This window comes from Ursus americanus, chromosome 33 (genome assembly GCF_024610735.1).
Source record: "Ursus americanus isolate L20-20 chromosome 33, mUrsAme1.1.p, whole genome shotgun sequence".
Taxonomy (NCBI): Eukaryota; Metazoa; Chordata; class Mammalia; order Carnivora; family Ursidae; genus Ursus; species Ursus americanus.
Window position 1 is genome coordinate 15,646,025 of NC_142159.1, and position 18,925 is coordinate 15,664,949.

Here is an 18,925-nt window from a genome sequence, read left to right on the forward strand (position 1 = left end):
TATGTCACTTAGTTTAAAAAATACAGCAAGGTGAGCAGACTGTATTGCCTGTCTAGCAGCATTTGAAACCAATTTTAGGAGATTGTTTTCTGAGTTTTAGAGCTAGTGACCTTATAGGGTAGCATAGAATCGCTTATTTAAGCTTGACTTTGACAATAGTGTATGCACTACCAGAGGCACGGCTAATAAGGTGTTTTCTCTTTTTACATTGAAATCATTGAAATCCTAGCCATGCCCCCTGTTTAGATCTTCTCCAAATTTGGCTAAGACCTGCAGAATTCTGGTACCTGCAAATGTGGTACTGCTTCCAAGAAATTACCGCTTAAAGACTGTTATGACGGTGGGAATGGTTTGAAGCTGACGATGACAGTGATAATAGAACCAACATTATTTGACTGTTTACTAAAATATCAAGGATTTTACCTGTATTAACTATCTATACCTTCATGTTTTTCCTTCTTGTTATCTTTGACTCAACCATCACTGCTTCTATCAAAGGCCAGACTTCTACTTGTGCACGGGATCCCGTCATGTACACATTTAAGGCTATTACTCCAGTTGTTCTATTCTCTCTTTCTGGCATTATCATTTTCTCTCTCTCTCTGCTGAATTAGTCCCTTCGGCATACAGGTATATACTGTTTCATTCCCATCTTAAGACAAACAAAAACCCCAGCCACTTTTCTGCTTCTCTTTATAGCAGAATTTTAAGAAAAGGAGTTATCTATGCTCAGCTGTCTTCATTTCCATCTCATTCACTGTTGAGCCCAGGATACCCTTTCCCGCCACGCCCCCCAGTATAACTTTTGTCAGGGGCATCTATGCATTCTACTTTACTTCAACCACAGCTTTGATTTTCTTTTTCATCTCCTTTGCTAGGTTTTCTTCATACCTGTAATTTCTGAACAACATAGAGTGCCCCAAAATTTCGTCCTTGGGTTCATTCTCTATTTGTACTAATTTCCTCAGTTACCCAAGTCTCATGGTTTAAGTGTTGTCCATACTCTACTAATTCCAAAATGGATACCTATTCTCTGACTCCAGACTTGTGTCTCTTCCTGCCTGCTTGCTGCTATCTGTCTAGTAAGAATCTCAAACTTTACATGTCCAAAATTGAATTCTTGATTTTTAGGCCCTAAACTCTTACTCTTCCTCTAGTTTTCCTCATCTCAGTAAATAAATAGCACAGTAAATAGCATTTTCATTCTTCCACTTGCTGCAACAAAAAACCTTAAGAGTTTTCCTGGATACTCCTTTCTCTCATAGTCACATCCACTCTGTCAGCAAATCTGTAGGTTCTACTTAATGTATCTAGTATCTGACCCTTCCTGATCACCTCTTCTCTTAGTACTCTGGCTTAATAGTAATTATAATAATAGTCAAAGTTTCTAAAGTTAAGAAAGTATTCATTAAGAATACAAGGGGTGGATGGAAGAAGGTAATTTCAGGTAGAAGGACAACATAGTCAAAGGTTTGAACAACGTCAAAGAGATTAATGTACTCAAGGGATAGTAGTAGGTATAAGTTGTTGCTAGAGCAAAGTTATAGTGCTAGAGAATGGTACATAAGATAGTTAAAACCCTGGAATCTGGACTCAGTATCAGACTTTATTTTCCAGCTGCTTGTTCTCAGCCTTTTTTCTGCTTGATAGTATGATATTTGCTAAGCCTTAAGGGTGGTTCCCTATGACAGTGGTTCTCTGTAAGTAGGGAGAATAATCAGACCACTCCCACTCTACAAGATGATCATACATATTCTCCTGACTCTGACCAAACCCCCACACAAAACATATTCACATCACAGGGAATGGGCAGTCCCCCGGAACAGATTTTTTAAAAGCAGTGCTATAGTATGATCAGTTTTTTTGAAAGGTGACTCTGATGGCAATCTGCAAGAGTTGGTTATTTAGTCGTTTTCATATCGGATGCTGACAAAAAGATAGGTGTTTCTGAGTTTTGGGGAATCATTCCTTGAGCACTTCCGTAAATAGAGGGGAGCCAGTGGATAGAGATGATTAAGAGGAATGTTTTTGTTACTTATTATTTTAACTGATTGTCCGGAGACACAGTGCCATTAGTAGTCTTATAGTGGTTGACAAAATAACTGAATGCTTCATTTTTTTCCTAATTCTTTAGGAACGCCTTTTTACCCAAGTCAGCCAGTGTATCAGTCAGCACCAATCATAGTGCCTACGCAGCAGCAACCCCCTCCAGCCAAGAGAGAGAAAAAAACAGTAAGAGATATTTATTAAGTTTTCTTATTTTAAAATCGAATATCCACTCCTGTGTCAAATAAGTTTACCCACAGCTGTAATCATTATTCATCTGAGTTCATGAATGACTGCCATTTTTTGTTTTTTGCTTATATGCTTACCGCTAGACCTAGACAATTTATATGGACATATAAGTAGAAGTTACAAGAACCATTTGCTTAATATCATTTTTCAACATGCACTGAGCTAGTTATGCTAGATGGCAACATGCCTTCTTTAGAACTGGGAGGGTTTAGTCTGGTAAGATCTTACTAAGTGGGAGAAATTTGAGCTCTGTTTTCACGTACTGATTATTGCCCTCTAACTTCAGTCCTAATCAGCTCTACATGCAAATATGAACTTACGGGGGAGAAAACACCACAAGCGAAAATGAGCGAGATGTTAAGGACAATAAGAAAAATCCTTCCTGGGCGCCTGGGTAGCGCAGTCGTTAAAGCGTCTGCCTTCGGCTCAGGGCGTGATCCCGGCGTTCCGGGATCGAGTCCCACATCGGGCTCCTCCGCTGGGAGCCTGCTTCTTCCTCTCTCACTCGCCTGCTGTGTTCCCTCTCTCGCTGGCTGTCTCTCTGTCACATAAATAAATAAAATCTTTAAAAAAAAAAAGAAAAAGAAAAATCCTTCCTGTGGAATAGATTTATTTTTAGAAATAGCAGAATTTAGAAAATGTATCCTAACTGTTTTTAGGAAGTTACAGGGGCTTTGCCTCTGTCTAGTAAGGCAGGCCCAAGAAAATTAGAGTGTAGTAATATGAAATTCACATTGCAGGACATCCTGGAGAAGAGTGGCTTGTAATCTCTTACCCATTAGGACACACAAAATGGGATTCACAAGGGTGAGATATGTGGAAGAGATATCATAGCAATCAGTACTCTTGAAAGTGCTGTCATTTAATAAAAATTAATAAGGTTCCAAACTTTGGCTCTTTTATTATCAGAAACAAATTTCTTGTGCAGACATCATAATAAGCAGGACATGCCCATGTATCAGGACACTGAAGGTGAGAAAGTATGCTTTAGAAATGTTGAAACAGATGTTGGATGTGAAGAACACCCAGGATGCAGAAACATTAATGAAGAAGACGATGTAAATGGAAGACATAATAGATATTACTGAACAAGAAAGTAGAACAAATGAAAGAGAAGCAATATTTAAAACTGTAGTAGAGACAAGTTTCTGTATCTGAAAAAATAGCTGATATTAGAAATCTTACTGAAGAATTCCCCAAACAGCTTCCAGATCTAGGTGGTTTTATTAATGAATGGTTTGACATTTCCAGGAAGCCAGGGTTACCTTGGTGTCACTCTGGAGGTCATGATAGCAGAAGGGGTCTTTAGGTCTCAGCACTGTCAGAGGATGGAAGGCCTAGACCCAGGTGCTCCATCTCCTTTGCAACACCATTTCCACTGACATCTGTAAGCATAGTTAGCCTTTTAAAAATTGAAAGAACACCATACACATTGTTCTGTATCTTGTAGCTTTTTACTTACTAATATGTTTGGATGATCATTCCATATCAGTACACGTAGATCTATTTCATTCTTTCTGTTTGCTTTCTATTGGTTTTTAATTTTAAGGATGTAGCATAATTTTTTAATTACTATGTTCTTGATCAGCCTTGAGCTTGTTTCTGTGCCTTTGCTCGAAAAGCCACTATTGCAGTGAACATTCTTATATACATATATAAGGTGTCTGCAACATAAATTATTCCTAATTACTAGGATATGTGCATTTTTCATTTTGTTAGAGACCCATTTACGACCCCTAAAACTTTATTCTACTGAGTAACGTATATTTTAAAATGATTTTATTTATGAATCTTATGTTAAGCATTGTAAATTAAATCAGTTAATTTGGCAGTGCTTACAAGACAAGCGTTAATACTTTGTTTGCCATTTTGACCTAGAAATTCAGCCAACTGGTTCTCATTTTAGCTTGTTATTCTGATTAGTTCAAGTCAGAACTAATGTCCTAAATTTCTTTGAATGACCCCCATATGGTTCTGTGATTGAAATAAAGTCAAATGTGGTGATTATGAACTTTGATATTTGATAGAATTCCCAGTTTATACCTTTAACATATCATATGCCTATAAATGTACGACATAGTTACCCATCTCTCAATGTGCCATCTTATTCTGACCTTATAGATAAGAATTCGGGACCCAAACCAGGGAGGGAAAGACATAACAGAAGAGATTATGTCTGGAGGTGGCAGCAGAAATCCTACTCCTCCCATAGGGAGACCTACTTCCACACCTACTCCTCCTCAGGTAAGACAAAGTGAGCCGTGAGGGATGACGCTGTGTATTTGTTCACTAACCTCTGCTGGTCTCTTCTTTTTTCTGTAGGCACTCTCTGTACTTCTCATGTCCATCAGTTGTCTCATAGCCTCGAACATCTAAATGATATTTAAGCAGACGTGTTCTTTTTCTTTACAAGTTGTTATAACTTCCAGATTTTTATTGGTAATATTTCTATGTAATGTCTCTACATTCAGAGCATAGCTGCTGCCACTCTTCCTAATGAATTATTGCATGATACCAAAAGGAGCTGCAGTTCCTATGGAAACCTCATCAATAATTGAGTATTTCATGTTTCGGTATGGAGCAGTAGGAATTAAATGCTGCATGTTGTGTTCATGAAAACTTTAAGGTTGAAAATTTAAACATTGTTACTTAACAGTATTGTTTGGGACTAGTGCCTGTGTAATTCAGAGCACAGTTAGATGTATTTTAGGTATACCTCTTAACCCTTTAGGCCTACATAAAGGAGCTTTTTGATTGGAGGGTGTCTTCTTTAATTCTTTACATGGGCTATTAGGAAATTCTGTCAGCTAAGCATCTTTTCATTCCTTTTGCAGAATGTGGTTATCATGGTCTTCTATAAGTTCATTTTCTTGCTTTTAGAAATCAAAACATTCCAAGAAGAACTGGAATTTAGAAAACTGCAGTAGAGGTTGGAAGTCACCAAATTTGCCAGGATTTTGATTTCATCGCTTGGTCACTTTAAATTTTGATAAACCATTCAGAAGAAATGAGTGGTTTTCAAAACTTTAAAATACCTAAACTGAGAGCTCAGTGTATAAGACAGATAAAATGAAAGGTAGTAAGGAGTAGGGGGCTGCTTGCTTCCCCCTTTGTGGCTTGATGGTGAGGTATTCCTCAGGGCCCAGTTTATGAACAAGTAATAGGGATGATTTTTTTTTTTTTTTTTTTAAGATTTATTTATTTGACAGAGATAGACAGCCAGCGAGAGAGGGAACACAAGCAGGGGAGTGGGAGAGGAAGAAGCAGGCTCCCAGAGGAGGTGCCCGATGTGGGACTCGATCCCGGAACGCCGGGATCACGCCCTGAGCCGAAGGCAGACGCCTAACGACTGCGCTACCCAGGTGCCCCAATAGGGATTATTTAATATCATTTTAGAATGATGGACTGTTGACTTGATTTTAAGTAGCATAGGTTAAAAAAAGTTGTTAAAATTTTTCTTAAAAATGGAGATCACAAATACATGGCTGAGTTTAGAGCCCCTTGAAAAGGTGTGAATTTATTTAATTTCCTCCCTGGAAGTGAACATGGGACGGGTAGCATTTACACATGGAAGCTTTCTACTTACGTGCACAGTTAGGTAAGGGCATACTACAGAAAAACCTGGAATTGGTTGATTACGGCAGTTAAATTTTGATCTCTGTTTTCCCCCATTAATTAAAATATCGTTACTTTCAAGCTATATACTTGACAAACTTTTGTTGATTTGTTTTCAAATTCTCAACTCGAATATGTCTTAGTATATCTTTTTGCATTTTAATTCCCTCTGGTTTGTTTTTCTTTAATATTACCAAGCTTGATATCCTACCCTCTTTTGGTTACCCTTAGCTACAGAAATCCTTTTGCTCTCTATTTTTCACCAGGGACCACCCGCCTGAATGAATACAAGTGTATGTGTTTGTGTAAACATAAAGCACATTAAATGTATGCTTTTAATTGATAAAGGCCATCAGTCAATAATCACAATGCTGGTAATACTTCTTGATGTGTAGTATTGTCATGAAGCCTCAGTTTATTTTATTAGTTATTTGCACTTAAAACCACATTTATTAATGTGTAGCCTTTCCAGATGCATGAAATTCATGAAGTGCACACATAGCTTTTTAATGGAGACATACGTACTAAAAACATTTCATTTTCCTTTTAAAAACAACCACATGTTGGGGTGCCTGGGTGGCTCAGTCAGTTAAGTGGCTGCCTTCGGCTCAGGTCATGATCTCAGGTCCCTCTGCCTGTTGCTCTGCCTACTTGTGCTCTCTCTCTGTCAAATAAATAAAATCTTAAAAACAACAACAACAACAACTGCATAAGCATGACAATGGCAACTTGTCTTCAGTTTTGGAAATATATAGAGTGGTGTACATCGAGTGGGGGAGGACATCCCTGGGTCAAGTAGGCAGTTATTACTTCCTGACTGTTATGTTATGTAAAAATGTTGACCCAGTGTTTCAAAAGAAGCTAGAAATCTTTATTTATGTAAAAAAAAAAAAACCTGCACATTTTAAATGTTGACAGCTAATTCTACTAACAAATAGCACCTATACCAGCCGAAGAAAATCTATTAGGTTTATCCTAAAGATTGCTAGTTTACATCTGTGGTCTAATTCTAGATAGATCCTGTACCACATTCTAGTTATTAAGACTGCAGATGAGACGACCCTCTGCATTAGAATTTATGACTGAATAGTAAGTACTCTGTTGCTTTTGGCCTTTCATATATCTGCATTAAGCCACAATTGCAGGTGCCATGAGTAGCAAAGCCTTTCCCTATCATTGAGGTCATCCCAGTCTCGTTAAGTGAGGCAAAAGACACTTATTAATATATGACTGGACCGCCTGTGGAGTGTATACAAAGAATTATGAATGCACAGAAGTGATCAAGTGGGACAGAATTGCAGCACAGGCTCAAATTTGTTAGATCACAGGAACCTGTTAATGGTGGTACTGGTGTCATAGTATAGGGGAGGGATTTAAAAGCTTTGCCTCAGAACCAAACATACTTAGCTTCAAGTCCTAGTTCCACCACTTAATTTTGTAACTTTAGCCAAATTTCTGAATTTTCCCGAGCCTTAATTTCTACATTTAAAAAAAAAAATGAGGAAAACAAAACCTATCATATAGAGTTACTATACAATTAAATGAGAGTAAATACCTAAAATTGATTGAGCTCAGGGCACAGTGAGCATTCGGTACACACTTCCCGTTACTAATATTGCAGTCGTTGTTAGTGCAGGAGGCCCAGAACATGACTGGAAGATTCTGGAAAGGCTTCACAGCAGAGACGACATTTGGTCTGAGTTCCCAGATTGTTATTCGCACAATGAAAAGAGAGAGAAGGATATTCCAGGCAGAGGGGCAGCATGTGCAAGAAAGTGGCATGTGGAGGTGGAAAATGGGATGAAGGGAGATGATTGTCATTTCATGTGATAGATTAGGGAGTTAGCTGAAAGGAGAGGAAACTAGTTAGAAGAATATATAGCAATTGGTTACTAAGTAAGGATTATACAGTGACCTTGTAATTTATCATCTGAATTGGGGCAGTTTTAAAATGCATGGGGATGCTGTGAGTCATTTTGCTGGAGCAACAGGCATAAACCAGTATTGTCCAGGCAAACAGGATGCATGGTTCCCCTAAGTAAAAGAGAGAACAATAAGAGGTTGACTCTTCCCGCTTAAATGCCTGGATTTATAGTAAAATATAAAATGGAGTATACATGGGGATGTTTGAAGAGGGAGATAATGATTTTCATTTTGACAAGCATTCAGGATAAGAAAGAGTTAATTTAGGGAAACTGTAGTACCTGTACGTGAGGAGAAGGGAGAGGAGAAACAGGCTTTGCTGCTACTGTTTTTGCCCTAAAGAGTAGATTGAATTTGAAATTGTTCTGCTTCCTAAGTTTTAAAGTGATCTATGGAATAACACCTGAGGATTTTATGTCTCAAATATATAAAAAATACACACGTGTATACATGTGCCCATTCAGGTGACCACAGTGCACTGAGAGAGGTGCATGTGTAGACCTCATCAAATACTAGAACACTTGCTGCTGGTCTTCACTCTGTCACTTAGATTTATGACCTTAGGTCAGAATGTTAAGTCCTTTTAACCCCTACTTTTTCATCAGTAAGATGAGGGATTATAGTAAGTAATCTACAAGTTCCCTTTCAAGCTTTTAAATGTTAAAGTGGGAAAGAAGGGGGATGTTTTTGTTACTTTCCCTCAGCATCACGATCTCAGCTATGTCTCTGTTGTTGATAGCAATAAGGCAAGAGGAACATTTCTGTATTAAGAAATGTGCTAGATGCCTGAAAGTTTTTATGGACCCCTGGATAAAAATAAATACAGGGGCGCTTGGGTGGCTCAGTTGTTAAGGCATCTGCCTTTGGCTCAGGGCGTGATCCCAGGATTCTGGGATTGAGCCCCACATGGGGCTCCCTGATTGGCAGGAAGCCTGCCTCTCCCTCTCCCACTCCCCCTCCTGGTGTTCCCTCTCTTGCTGTGTCTCTCTCTGTCCAATAAATAAATAAAATCTTTAAAAAACAAAAATAAATAAATACATGATGCTGTATTTATCATGTATTGGCTTCCAGAATTGTTTACTTTCAAAGGCTGGGGCCGTGAATCCAAATCACTCAATTTTTTAAATGAACTACTTTATATATCTTCCTTCCTCTCCCTACTACCTTTGTTATCTTTTCTGTTTTAAAAATTACTCTTTAAAAAAAATCACTCTTACAATGAAGTACTCAGTCCTATGCCACAGGGTGTAGGAGCAGAGAAAAGGTTGGAAACTATGGCTTGCTGGCATATCTTAGGAAGGGTATAGCCTCCCCTGTCATTTGGGAAAATTGCCAAAATCAGCAAGTCATTCAGTCTTTTGAAGAGCTTCTTATTGACTTGATAACTGGAAACCTTAAATTCTGACCATTTGTTCATTAGTTTTATGGTTTTAGCAGTAATAGTTAAGTTAGGTTCTGAAGCTTAGACAATGATACAAGTAATTGTAAAGTAAGTAGCTAAGTTCCTACATGAAGAATTTGAAGGAGATACCTACGTAATATAAACAAACCCAGTTTTAACTTTCATGTTTTATTTTTATTTTTTGTTTTTAAAGATTGATTGATTGATTGATTGATTGATTTATATGAGAGAGAGCTTGAGCGAGAGCACTTGCATGCACAAGAGAGGGTAGAGGGAAGGAGAATCCCAAGCAAACCCCACGCTGAGCTCCATCTCAGGACCCTAAGACCATGACCTGAGCCGAAATCAAGAGATGCTTAACCAACTGAGCCACCCAGGCACCCTCAGTCTTAGCTTTTAAAATGTCGCCTGTCGACTCAGTCATAGCACTAATGAGTTAATATCCTTGTCTATCTTGAAGCATATAGGTATGCTTTTGTCTTAATGTTGTCTCCAGTAATGGTAGTGTCCATTGAATTAAATCACATCATTTTTCATCTTTAATAAAATAATTTCTCATTAGTAATCTCTTTTGACTTAAAAATTATGCTTTTTGGGGTGCCTGGCTGGCTCAGTCTATAGGGCATGTGATCTTGGGGTTTGTAAGTTTGAGCCGCACATTGCGTGTAGAGATAAAGAAAGAAAGAAAGAAAGAAAGAAAGAAAGAAAGAAAGAAAGAAAGAAAGAAAGAAAGAAAAAGAAAAAACAATACTTTTCAATAGTATGGAAAGCATTGTAAACTTTAATCAGATATCTAGGTGGGGGGTCAATTCTCATAAAAGTTTTAAATGAGATGTCACAATAACAAAGACCCTTAGTGGTTAGGGTTAAGCTGTTCTGTTGTTGAAAATGAATTTGTATGTGGACAATCAAAGTCCTACTTGAGTCATAAAGCAGGGTCGTTGATTTCATCAGGTCTGTCTCCAACAGGGTTTTGTAAAAATGTCCTGAATTTTTAATAAAACCGAAATTCTCTAGCTTCAATTCCTCTGGGAATTTCCTAAAGCCAGAAAACGAAATTTGACATAAGGCCATTTTTGAGGTACCTTATCTTTTTGGAAGCTGGTGGAGTAAATGCGTTTTAAATTGTTTGGCATCCATAAAGATCCATTTATGAGACACATTAATGTTAAATTTTATGTTCAATGATTCTTCATTCTTACTTGAACGATGTTTTTTCATAGTTCTTCAAATTCCGTGAAAGTTTTTGCTTATGTTATAGTGGTGTGATTTTACCTTAGATACTCTAAATCTGAATCCCAATTATAAAGAAAGTGTAACTTCAGTGTTTACACGTGTAGCACTGTTCCTGTCCCTTGCCACCTACTCCCACTCAGACATTGAACAGTGGTGTAGCTTGCAATCTTCCAGTAACTATGATGTCTATAGATCTAGGGGTCACAGGAAGTGTTATAAGAGATCACAAGAAACCTTCAGGTTTCATCTTTTATCTGTTATTGAAATGTATTTTCAAAATTAAAAGGACTTCAGTTTTGTATGTGTAAAATCTTCATTGGAAAAGAATAGTAAAGGAAGAAATTGTAGCCTTAAATCTTACTACTGAGAGTTAGCTGCTGTTATCTTTTTGGTGACTATCCTTTCAGACATCTTATAGTGCATATATGCATATCAATATCTATAATTTAATATATTTGGGTTCATTCATGCCATTTTATAAATACCATTTTTTCAGTGATCATGCAGAAATATTCATGTTTGACTACAGGTATTACTATAATTTTTATTGGTTACATGGTATTTCATTGAATATACCCTTGTTTATTTAATTAATGGGTATTTTTATTCTTTTCCTGTTTGTCACTAATACTAACAATACTGTGATGAACAACTTTGTGAACTTATTTTTGGGTTATGATGTTATCTGCCCTCCAGAAATATACCAATTAATCCCTGACCAGCAGTTTAAGAAAGAGCCCTTTTCCTTATTTGATATATTTTTTTAAAAAAATCCCATTTAATTTTTATTTATCGATTTGTGGAGCTAAGATTTTTGACGTTTGCTGGTTGTTTGTGTGTATATGAAATATCATGTCTTTTGTACACGTTTTTTGGGGGTGATGATTTTTCTCTGATTTGTAAGCATTCATTAGAATTCCCTTTGACTTATGTAATATTTTTTTCCTAGTGTTTCAACCTTTTTTTTTTTAACCAAATGTGTCTCTTCTTTCAGTATTAATTATTGAGTAGTTCATCATTGCCTCCTTGTTTTGAGATATTGTTTTAATTATTTATTGAATTATCATATATACCTGAGTTTGTTTCTGGAATTCTATATTCCACTGATTCTGTTTTTCTTTTTTAAGATTTTATTTATTTGTTTGAGAGAGAGAGAGAGCGAGCACACATGAGCTGGAGGAGGAGCAGTGGGAGAGGGTGAGGGAGGGGAAAGAATCTCAAGCAGACTCTGTGTATTGAGTGTGGAGCCACATGGCTTGATCTCACGAGCCTGAGATCATGACCTGAGCCAGAATCAAGAGTCAGATGCTTAACTGACTGAGCCACCCAGGTGTCCCTCCAGTGATCTGTTCTAATACCATTATACTGCTGTCTTAAATACTATAGTTTATAAGACATTTTAATATTTTAGAGAGAATTCCATCCATATTTTTCTAGTTTTTTAGACGTTTACTTATTTTATCCCTCCTTCCCCATTGGAACTGTAAAATCATTTAAGTCTTACAGATTAGCCTGACAGTTTTTATCTTGAGTGTCGGGTTTCCTTCATTGTTCCTGACACCTTAGCAACCATTCCTTGCCTTCAAGGGAGAGATTCTCTCTATGGCAGATATAAATTGTTTTATCAGATTAGTGTTTTCATCAATCAGAATGCCTTTAGCCTTAGCATAGATTATTCTGTTACTATTTTGCACCCTTGTGCATCACGCATTTAGGTCACCTCTTGGTTTTATAAAGACATTGGAGTTTCTGAACCCTGTGTTACTGTTTCTTCAGGTGTTTGGTATATGCCTGTATTTTCTTTTTTTCAGTAAATTATCCCGCAGTCTACCCCAGTTGCTGAGATGATAAACCTAGAAGTCTTCTTTAGATCATCTTTATCTCCCATTCCACAACCATTATATCAGCAAGTCCTGTGTGGGTCATTCTCACCACTTGCACTGCCACTGCTGGATTCTAAGCCACTTTGACCTCTCCCCTAGCTAGTGGTCACTTCCCTACTCTTCTCCTTGCTTCTGTCTTGCCTCTTTTCTGTTTATTCTTTTAATTTTTGTTGAGGTACAATTGACATGTAACATTACATGAGTTTCAGATGTAGATCATAATAATTTGATATTTGTATATATTGCAAAATGATCACCACAAGAAGTCTAGTTAGCATCTGTCACAATACATAGTTTCAGAAAAACTTTTTTTTCTTATGATGAGAACTTTTTAAAAAAGATTTATTTGAGAGAGAGCGAGCACAGGGAGGAGGGGCAGAGGGATAGTGAGAGAGAGTCTTAGGCAAACTCTGTGCTGAGTGTGGAGCCTGATGGCGGGGCTCGATCTCACGACCCTGAGATCATGACTTGAGCCAAAACGAAGAGTCAGATGCTTAACTGACTATGCACCCAGGCACCCCTATGATGAGAACTTTTAAGATCTACTCGCAGCAACTTTCAAATCTGCATTGTAGTATTATTAACTATAGTTACTTAGTTCCTTATTTTTTTTTAAAGATTTTATTTTTAAGTAGTCTCTGCACCCAATGTGGAACTTGAACTCACAACCCTGAGATCAAGAGTCACATGCTGTACTGACTGAGCTAGCCAGAACTCCCTAGTTACTTATTATTAAGTATATGACTTACTTTTAATTGGACATTTGTACCTTGTGACCTATTTCATCTGCTCCCACCCCAGTCAACCCTGTGGCATCACCAGTCTGTTCTCTGTATCTATGGGCTGCTGCTGCTGCTGCTTTAATTCCACATAGAAGTAAGATCATACAGTATTTGTCTTCTCTGACTTAATTTTGCTTAGCGTGAAGTCCTTAAAGTCCATCCATGTTGTTGTAAATGGCAACATTTCATTATTTTCTATGGCTGAATAACATTCTAGTGTGTGTGTGTGTGTGTGTGTGTATACCATCAATAAATATTGATGGACACTTACTGATGGACACTTAGGTTGTTTCCATATCTTGGCTATTTTATTGATGGACACTTAGGTTGTTTCCATATCTTGGCTATTTTAAGTAATGCTTAGTGGGCTGCATATATCTTTTTGATTTTGTGTTTCTGTTTTCTTTAGCTAAATACCCAAAAGTGGAATTGCTGAATCATATGGTAGTTCTATTTTTAATTTTTTTTTTTTTTTTTAGGAATCCTCAAACTTTCCCATGGTGCCCATACTATTTACATTTCCCCCAACAATGCACAAAGGTTCCCTTTTCTGTACATCCTTACCAACACTTGTTAGTTATTTCTTGTCTTTTCGATAATAGCCATTCTGACATATGTGAGATATCTCTTTGTGGTTTTGATTTGCATTCCTCTGATGATTAGTTATGTTGAACACCTTTTTTTTTTTTTTTTTTTTAAGATTTTATTTATTTGACAGAGACAGCCAGCGAGAGAGGGAACACAAGCAGGGGGGGTGAGAGGAAGAAGCAGGCTCCCAGTAGAGGAGCCTGATGAGAGGCTCGATCCCATAACGCTGGGATCACGCCCTGAGCCGAAGGCAGACGCTTAACGACTGCACCACCCAGGCGCCCCTGAACACCTTTTCTTGTACCTGTTGGCTATCTGTATGTCCTCTTTGGAAAATGTTCAGATCTTCTACCCATTTTTAAAATTGGATTGTTTTTTGGCCATTGAATTTTATGAGTTTTTGACATATTCTGTGTCTATTCTTTATACAACAGCCATAGTGAGTTGTTATAAAACATAAATCTGATCACATCCCTTCCCTACTAAAAACTAGCCAATGTCTCTCTGCTGGTGACTAAACTATATAATAAAAGTCCATACTTCTAGAATTTTAGAGGTCTTTATGAGGTCATACATTATCTGGCTTTTGGCTGCTTCTCTAATCCCCTTTCCTATCCTTCTCTTCCTCCTTCATGACAGTGTATTGCTACTGGCTTTCCTGCCCTTGGTCCACAAGCTTCGTTCTACATTTCCACTTTTGTTCTTGCTATTCCTTTTATTTGAAATGGTCTTCTACATCCCAAGTATGTCCTTGTCTCCCTTTCAGGTGTCTCTTCTAATATCATGTCTTCAGGAAAACCATTCTCGATCACTTTAAAGTAGTACCTTCACACCCCTTTCACTCTCTGGTCTTTACTTTTCTTTAATTTCATTCATAGCAATAAGTTTTGTCTGACATACTTTATGCTTATTTTCTGGCTTATCGTTTGTCTCTACCACCGGAATGTTAGCTCACGAAACATAAGGAGCACCATGTCTTATTGAGCTCTATACTCCCAGCACCTAATTTAATGCATAATCCTTGATAAGATAGTTGAATTGTGTGAAGCTCTTTTCCATAGAAGAGAGAAAATTCTTGTTTCAGAGCTGCCAGGAACATAGGATAATGGGGTGAAAACACTTGTCCAATCAATCCTGAGATGGGTTCCACCATTTAAATAGTAATTTCAGGGGCGCCTGGGTAGCGCAGTCGTTAGGCGTCTGCCTTCGGCTCAGGGCGTGATCCCGGCGTTTCAGGATCGAGTCCCACATTGGGCTCCTCTGCTGGGAGCCTGCTTCTTCCTCTCCCACTCCCCCTGCTTGTGTTCCCTCTCTCGCTGGCTGTCTCTCTGTCACATAAATAAATAAAATCTTTAAAAAAAAAACAGTAATTTCATGTTACTTAAAATGTTTTGAATAGAATTGGTAGTTTCTTGGGAAAAGTGTAGAAAGAATGAAAGAATTGATCATGTGGTTGATGCCTTTTCTGATTCGTATATCTTGTGACCTATTAGATTCTAGCATTAGAATTCAGTGCATTATTGTTACTGTTACATTATTGCTACGATCATTATTTATTGTGCATTATTGTCCTTGTATTGAAATAGGTATTCATTATGTCACTCTACAGATTGCTTACATAATGAGTACTCTTTTGATCTTCAGGCTACATACCCAACTTTCTGCTTGAACTCTATGGTCAGGTATCTCACAAGCATGTTATACTCAAAACTTGAGTTCGTGGTCTTCCTCTCCCCTGCTTCTTGACTGCCAAAACCTGATGTCTCTTCCAGTGTTCCCTATCTCAGTGACTGGCACACATGTCATAAACCAGCAATCTAATGTATTTATTTTTATCCCTCCTCTCCTTAGTGATTATACCTACCATAACTAATCAGTTACCAAATCTTGTCAATTTAAGTCCTGTATTTAAGTAAATTTATTCACACACACCCTTTATTTGCATCATAATTATTTCTCTTGGACTACTGCAGTAAACTTATATGTTATATCCTTATAACATTCTTCTTTCCCTCCAGTTCATTCTCCATGCAGCAGTCAGAAGGATCTTTTAAAAACTTAAGTCTTACTATATCACATTTCAGCTTAAAATCTACTCCTGGAGCATTGTTGAGGGGTTAAGGACCAAGATGCTTGGTGTGGCCTGTACTTCTCACACCAAGTTCCCCAGCTCTTCCTGTGTTCCTCCCCTGCTCTCCTAAAAGCGGGTTGATTATTTAATACACCTCCCTTCTGAGCCTTCATATGTGCTGTTCCTTCTGCCTGACCTGCTTCCTCCTACTTCCTCCCATATACCTCCCACATGCCTGCGTTCACATTGATTCTTTGAAATTCAGCCTAAATTTTGCTTCCTCAAAAGATCCTCACACACATACAAATTCAGGACCTCAGAGTATGTTATCTCTGTACCCTTAACTACTCTAGTGTAGCATTATGGCCTTGGTAATTAAATGATTAATTTTGTGGTTTATTTTTTTAATTTGATGCAAAAATAATTTTTTATGGAGGTATAATTGATGTAGCATATTACACTAGTCTCAGGTGTAAAACATAATGATATTCAGCCCTTGTATATATTGCAAAATGATCATTGCAGTAAGTCTGCTTAACATCTGTCACCATATGTAGTTACAGAATTGTTTTTCTTGTGATGAGACCCTTTAGGATTTACTCTTATCAACTTTCACATATGCAATTCAGTATTATTAACTAGTCACTATGCTGTACATTACATCTGCATAACTTATTTATTTCGTTAACTGGAAGTTTGGACTTTTTGATTCTCTGCCCATTTTGTCTACCACTCACCCCCCCCCCCCCCCGCCTCTGGCAACCACCAGTCTATTCTCTGTTTATGTGAGCTTGGTTTTGTTTTGTTTTAGATTCCACACATAAGTGAGATCATATGGTATTTATCTTTCTGTGTCTGATTTATTTCACTTAGCATAACACCCTCTAGTCCATCCATGTTATCACAAATGGTAAGATTTCATTCTTTTCTATAGGTGAATATTCCGTAATTGTGTGTGTATATGCTTTATTCTTTTATATGTTTCTGTTGATAAAAGTGCTTTGATGCAAAGATTTTTGTCTATTTTAATCAGCAGTGGGTTTTTAATGTTTAATGTTCCTTCTGGTAGACACCAGAAGGAAACACACACAGAAGACTTCCCTCCCACTTATGAAAGAAGCAGGTTTTGGACCTCTTTTCTGGCACCATTTATTATTATTTTACTTCTTAATCTTCATAATATTTCTCAGGGCAGGGTGGAGGAGGGCTATACTTGTTTATTCCCAGGATTTATAGATGTTCAAAAACATGAGGTATTAGCACAATTATTTTTAAATCATGGGATACGAGAAGTTCAAATACAGTCTCTTGTAATAACAGTGAATTATATCAGCATCCTGTTATATTTGCATTACTACTTAGAGTCCCTAGTTTCTCTTGGTGAAATATAATAGGGGTCAGCAAATATTTTCTATAGAAGGGCAGATAGTAAATATTTTCGACTTTTCAGACATAGTCTGTTTCACCAACACTCACCTCTGCCATTGCAGAATGGATGTGGCTTTAAAAAATACGTAAATGAATGGCCATGGCTGTTCCAATAAAACTTCATTTGTGGATACTTAAATTTAAGTTACATATAATTTTTAAGTGTCAAGAACTTTTATTCTTTTGATTTTTTTTTCGCAACTATTTAAAATGTAAAAAACATCTTATGGGTGATACAAAAACAGATACGTGGTCCCTGGGCCATAGTTTGCAGATACTCTGTCTATAACTACCTCTGTGCTTAATCATCCTGTCATATACAAGATTAAAATAGGTAGTAAAGGGAGATGGCCCCTTTCTGGATAGAAGTAGTGTGGGCCATATAAAGAGATGGGAATTCTTAATTGTACAAAGAATTATTTAAGGACAATTCCACATTTTGTTGCCTGTTTTACCTACTGATAAACACTATTTAATTTTCCAGTATTTGTGCCCTAATGTACCATTATCTCTTGAGGCCAGTACTTCAGATTTAATATTAAAATCTTAAACAGAGTAAATTTTATTTTTTTTTCAACAGAGTAGGTTTTAAAAATAATTTTTAATGGAAATTAATTTCTTTGTTACTATCTTGCCATATTGTAAGTTTCCTTGTAAGTGTAGTTGAAAAATGAGAGAGGTTTTTTCTTCTGCCAATTGGAGCCTTAATTTTGAAACATGTGGGAGTAATTGAATTTAGCACTGACCTAAATTATGAATTGTAACAGTATGTACTTGTCACATGAACCCTAACCTTTTAACTCTGACTTTCTGAGCATCTTCATTGAATTATTTGATATTTTTATACTAATTGCTCTTCCAGAATGATTTTTATAATAAATTTTCACCAGTAGCAAATGTGAATAAAGTGGAGTGATTTTGCAATTCCTTAAATATATTCTGAGCAGGGTACTACCTAAGTTCTCCAGCTACCCAAAACTTCGTTTCCGTATATGGATTCAAATGCGTACAGCATTGAATATGATGTCTTCAGTCACAATATTCCAAGTTTGTTTCCTGATTTTTCTGATTTATCAATTAGCTAAAATAATCCATGATTAATTGTACTGTGGAACGATAAGGAACTCTTTGTTACAGGCTGTTTGTGGTTATTTCATTAGGTGAAAAGAGATGAAATTAGAGGTTAAGCTAAAATTCGAGATTATCCTACATTAAAATTAATCAAAAACAAGGTGAGAGTATTGAATTATATTGATGTGAATATTATGTTTTCATTTTCTGAATGCTTTCAGAGGCTTAGAGAATGTTAAACCTAAATGGGACTTCAGGATCTTTAGGAAGATCTTTATTTAGTCCTTTTCATTTTACAGCTGAGGAAACTGAGAGGTCCTTTCCTAGCAGGTTGTGGTTGTGTGACTATGTTCTGGATGCTTGGGTTTGGAACTGGGATTTAAACAGCATGTTATCTCAGTCCTTTCTTATAAATGTTATATGCAAAATCTTCCTAGGACTTTGTTAATTTAAAAATGTCTATGCAGTTATCTCTTGAATATGATTGCAGATATTTTAATCTGACCTCAAAAAACTCTCTGATCAACACAAATGTATAAGTATCAGTAGCCTTTTACTGTCTAAAACATCTCACCTTATGTATAGCTGTCATTTTGGTGACCTGGTTTGAGCAGTTACCCATTTTTTGGGC

At 37.0% G+C, this 18,925-nt stretch overlaps 1 protein-coding gene across 22 annotated transcripts in view; it reads left to right on the plus strand.

Moving 5' to 3' along the window:
• Nucleotides 1-18,925, plus strand: part of EIF4G3 (eukaryotic translation initiation factor 4 gamma 3) — a 332,371-nt gene that overhangs the window by 188,576 nt on the left and 124,870 nt on the right. For all 22 annotated transcript variants that reach the window (XM_045782022.2, XM_045782017.2, XM_045782024.2 and 19 more), the window contains 2 exons: nt 2,135-2,232; nt 4,417-4,539. In XM_045782022.2, the coding sequence (XP_045637978.2) occupies nt 2,135-2,232; nt 4,417-4,539 (221 nt within the window). The remainder of the gene's footprint in view (nt 1-2,134; nt 2,233-4,416; nt 4,540-18,925) is intronic.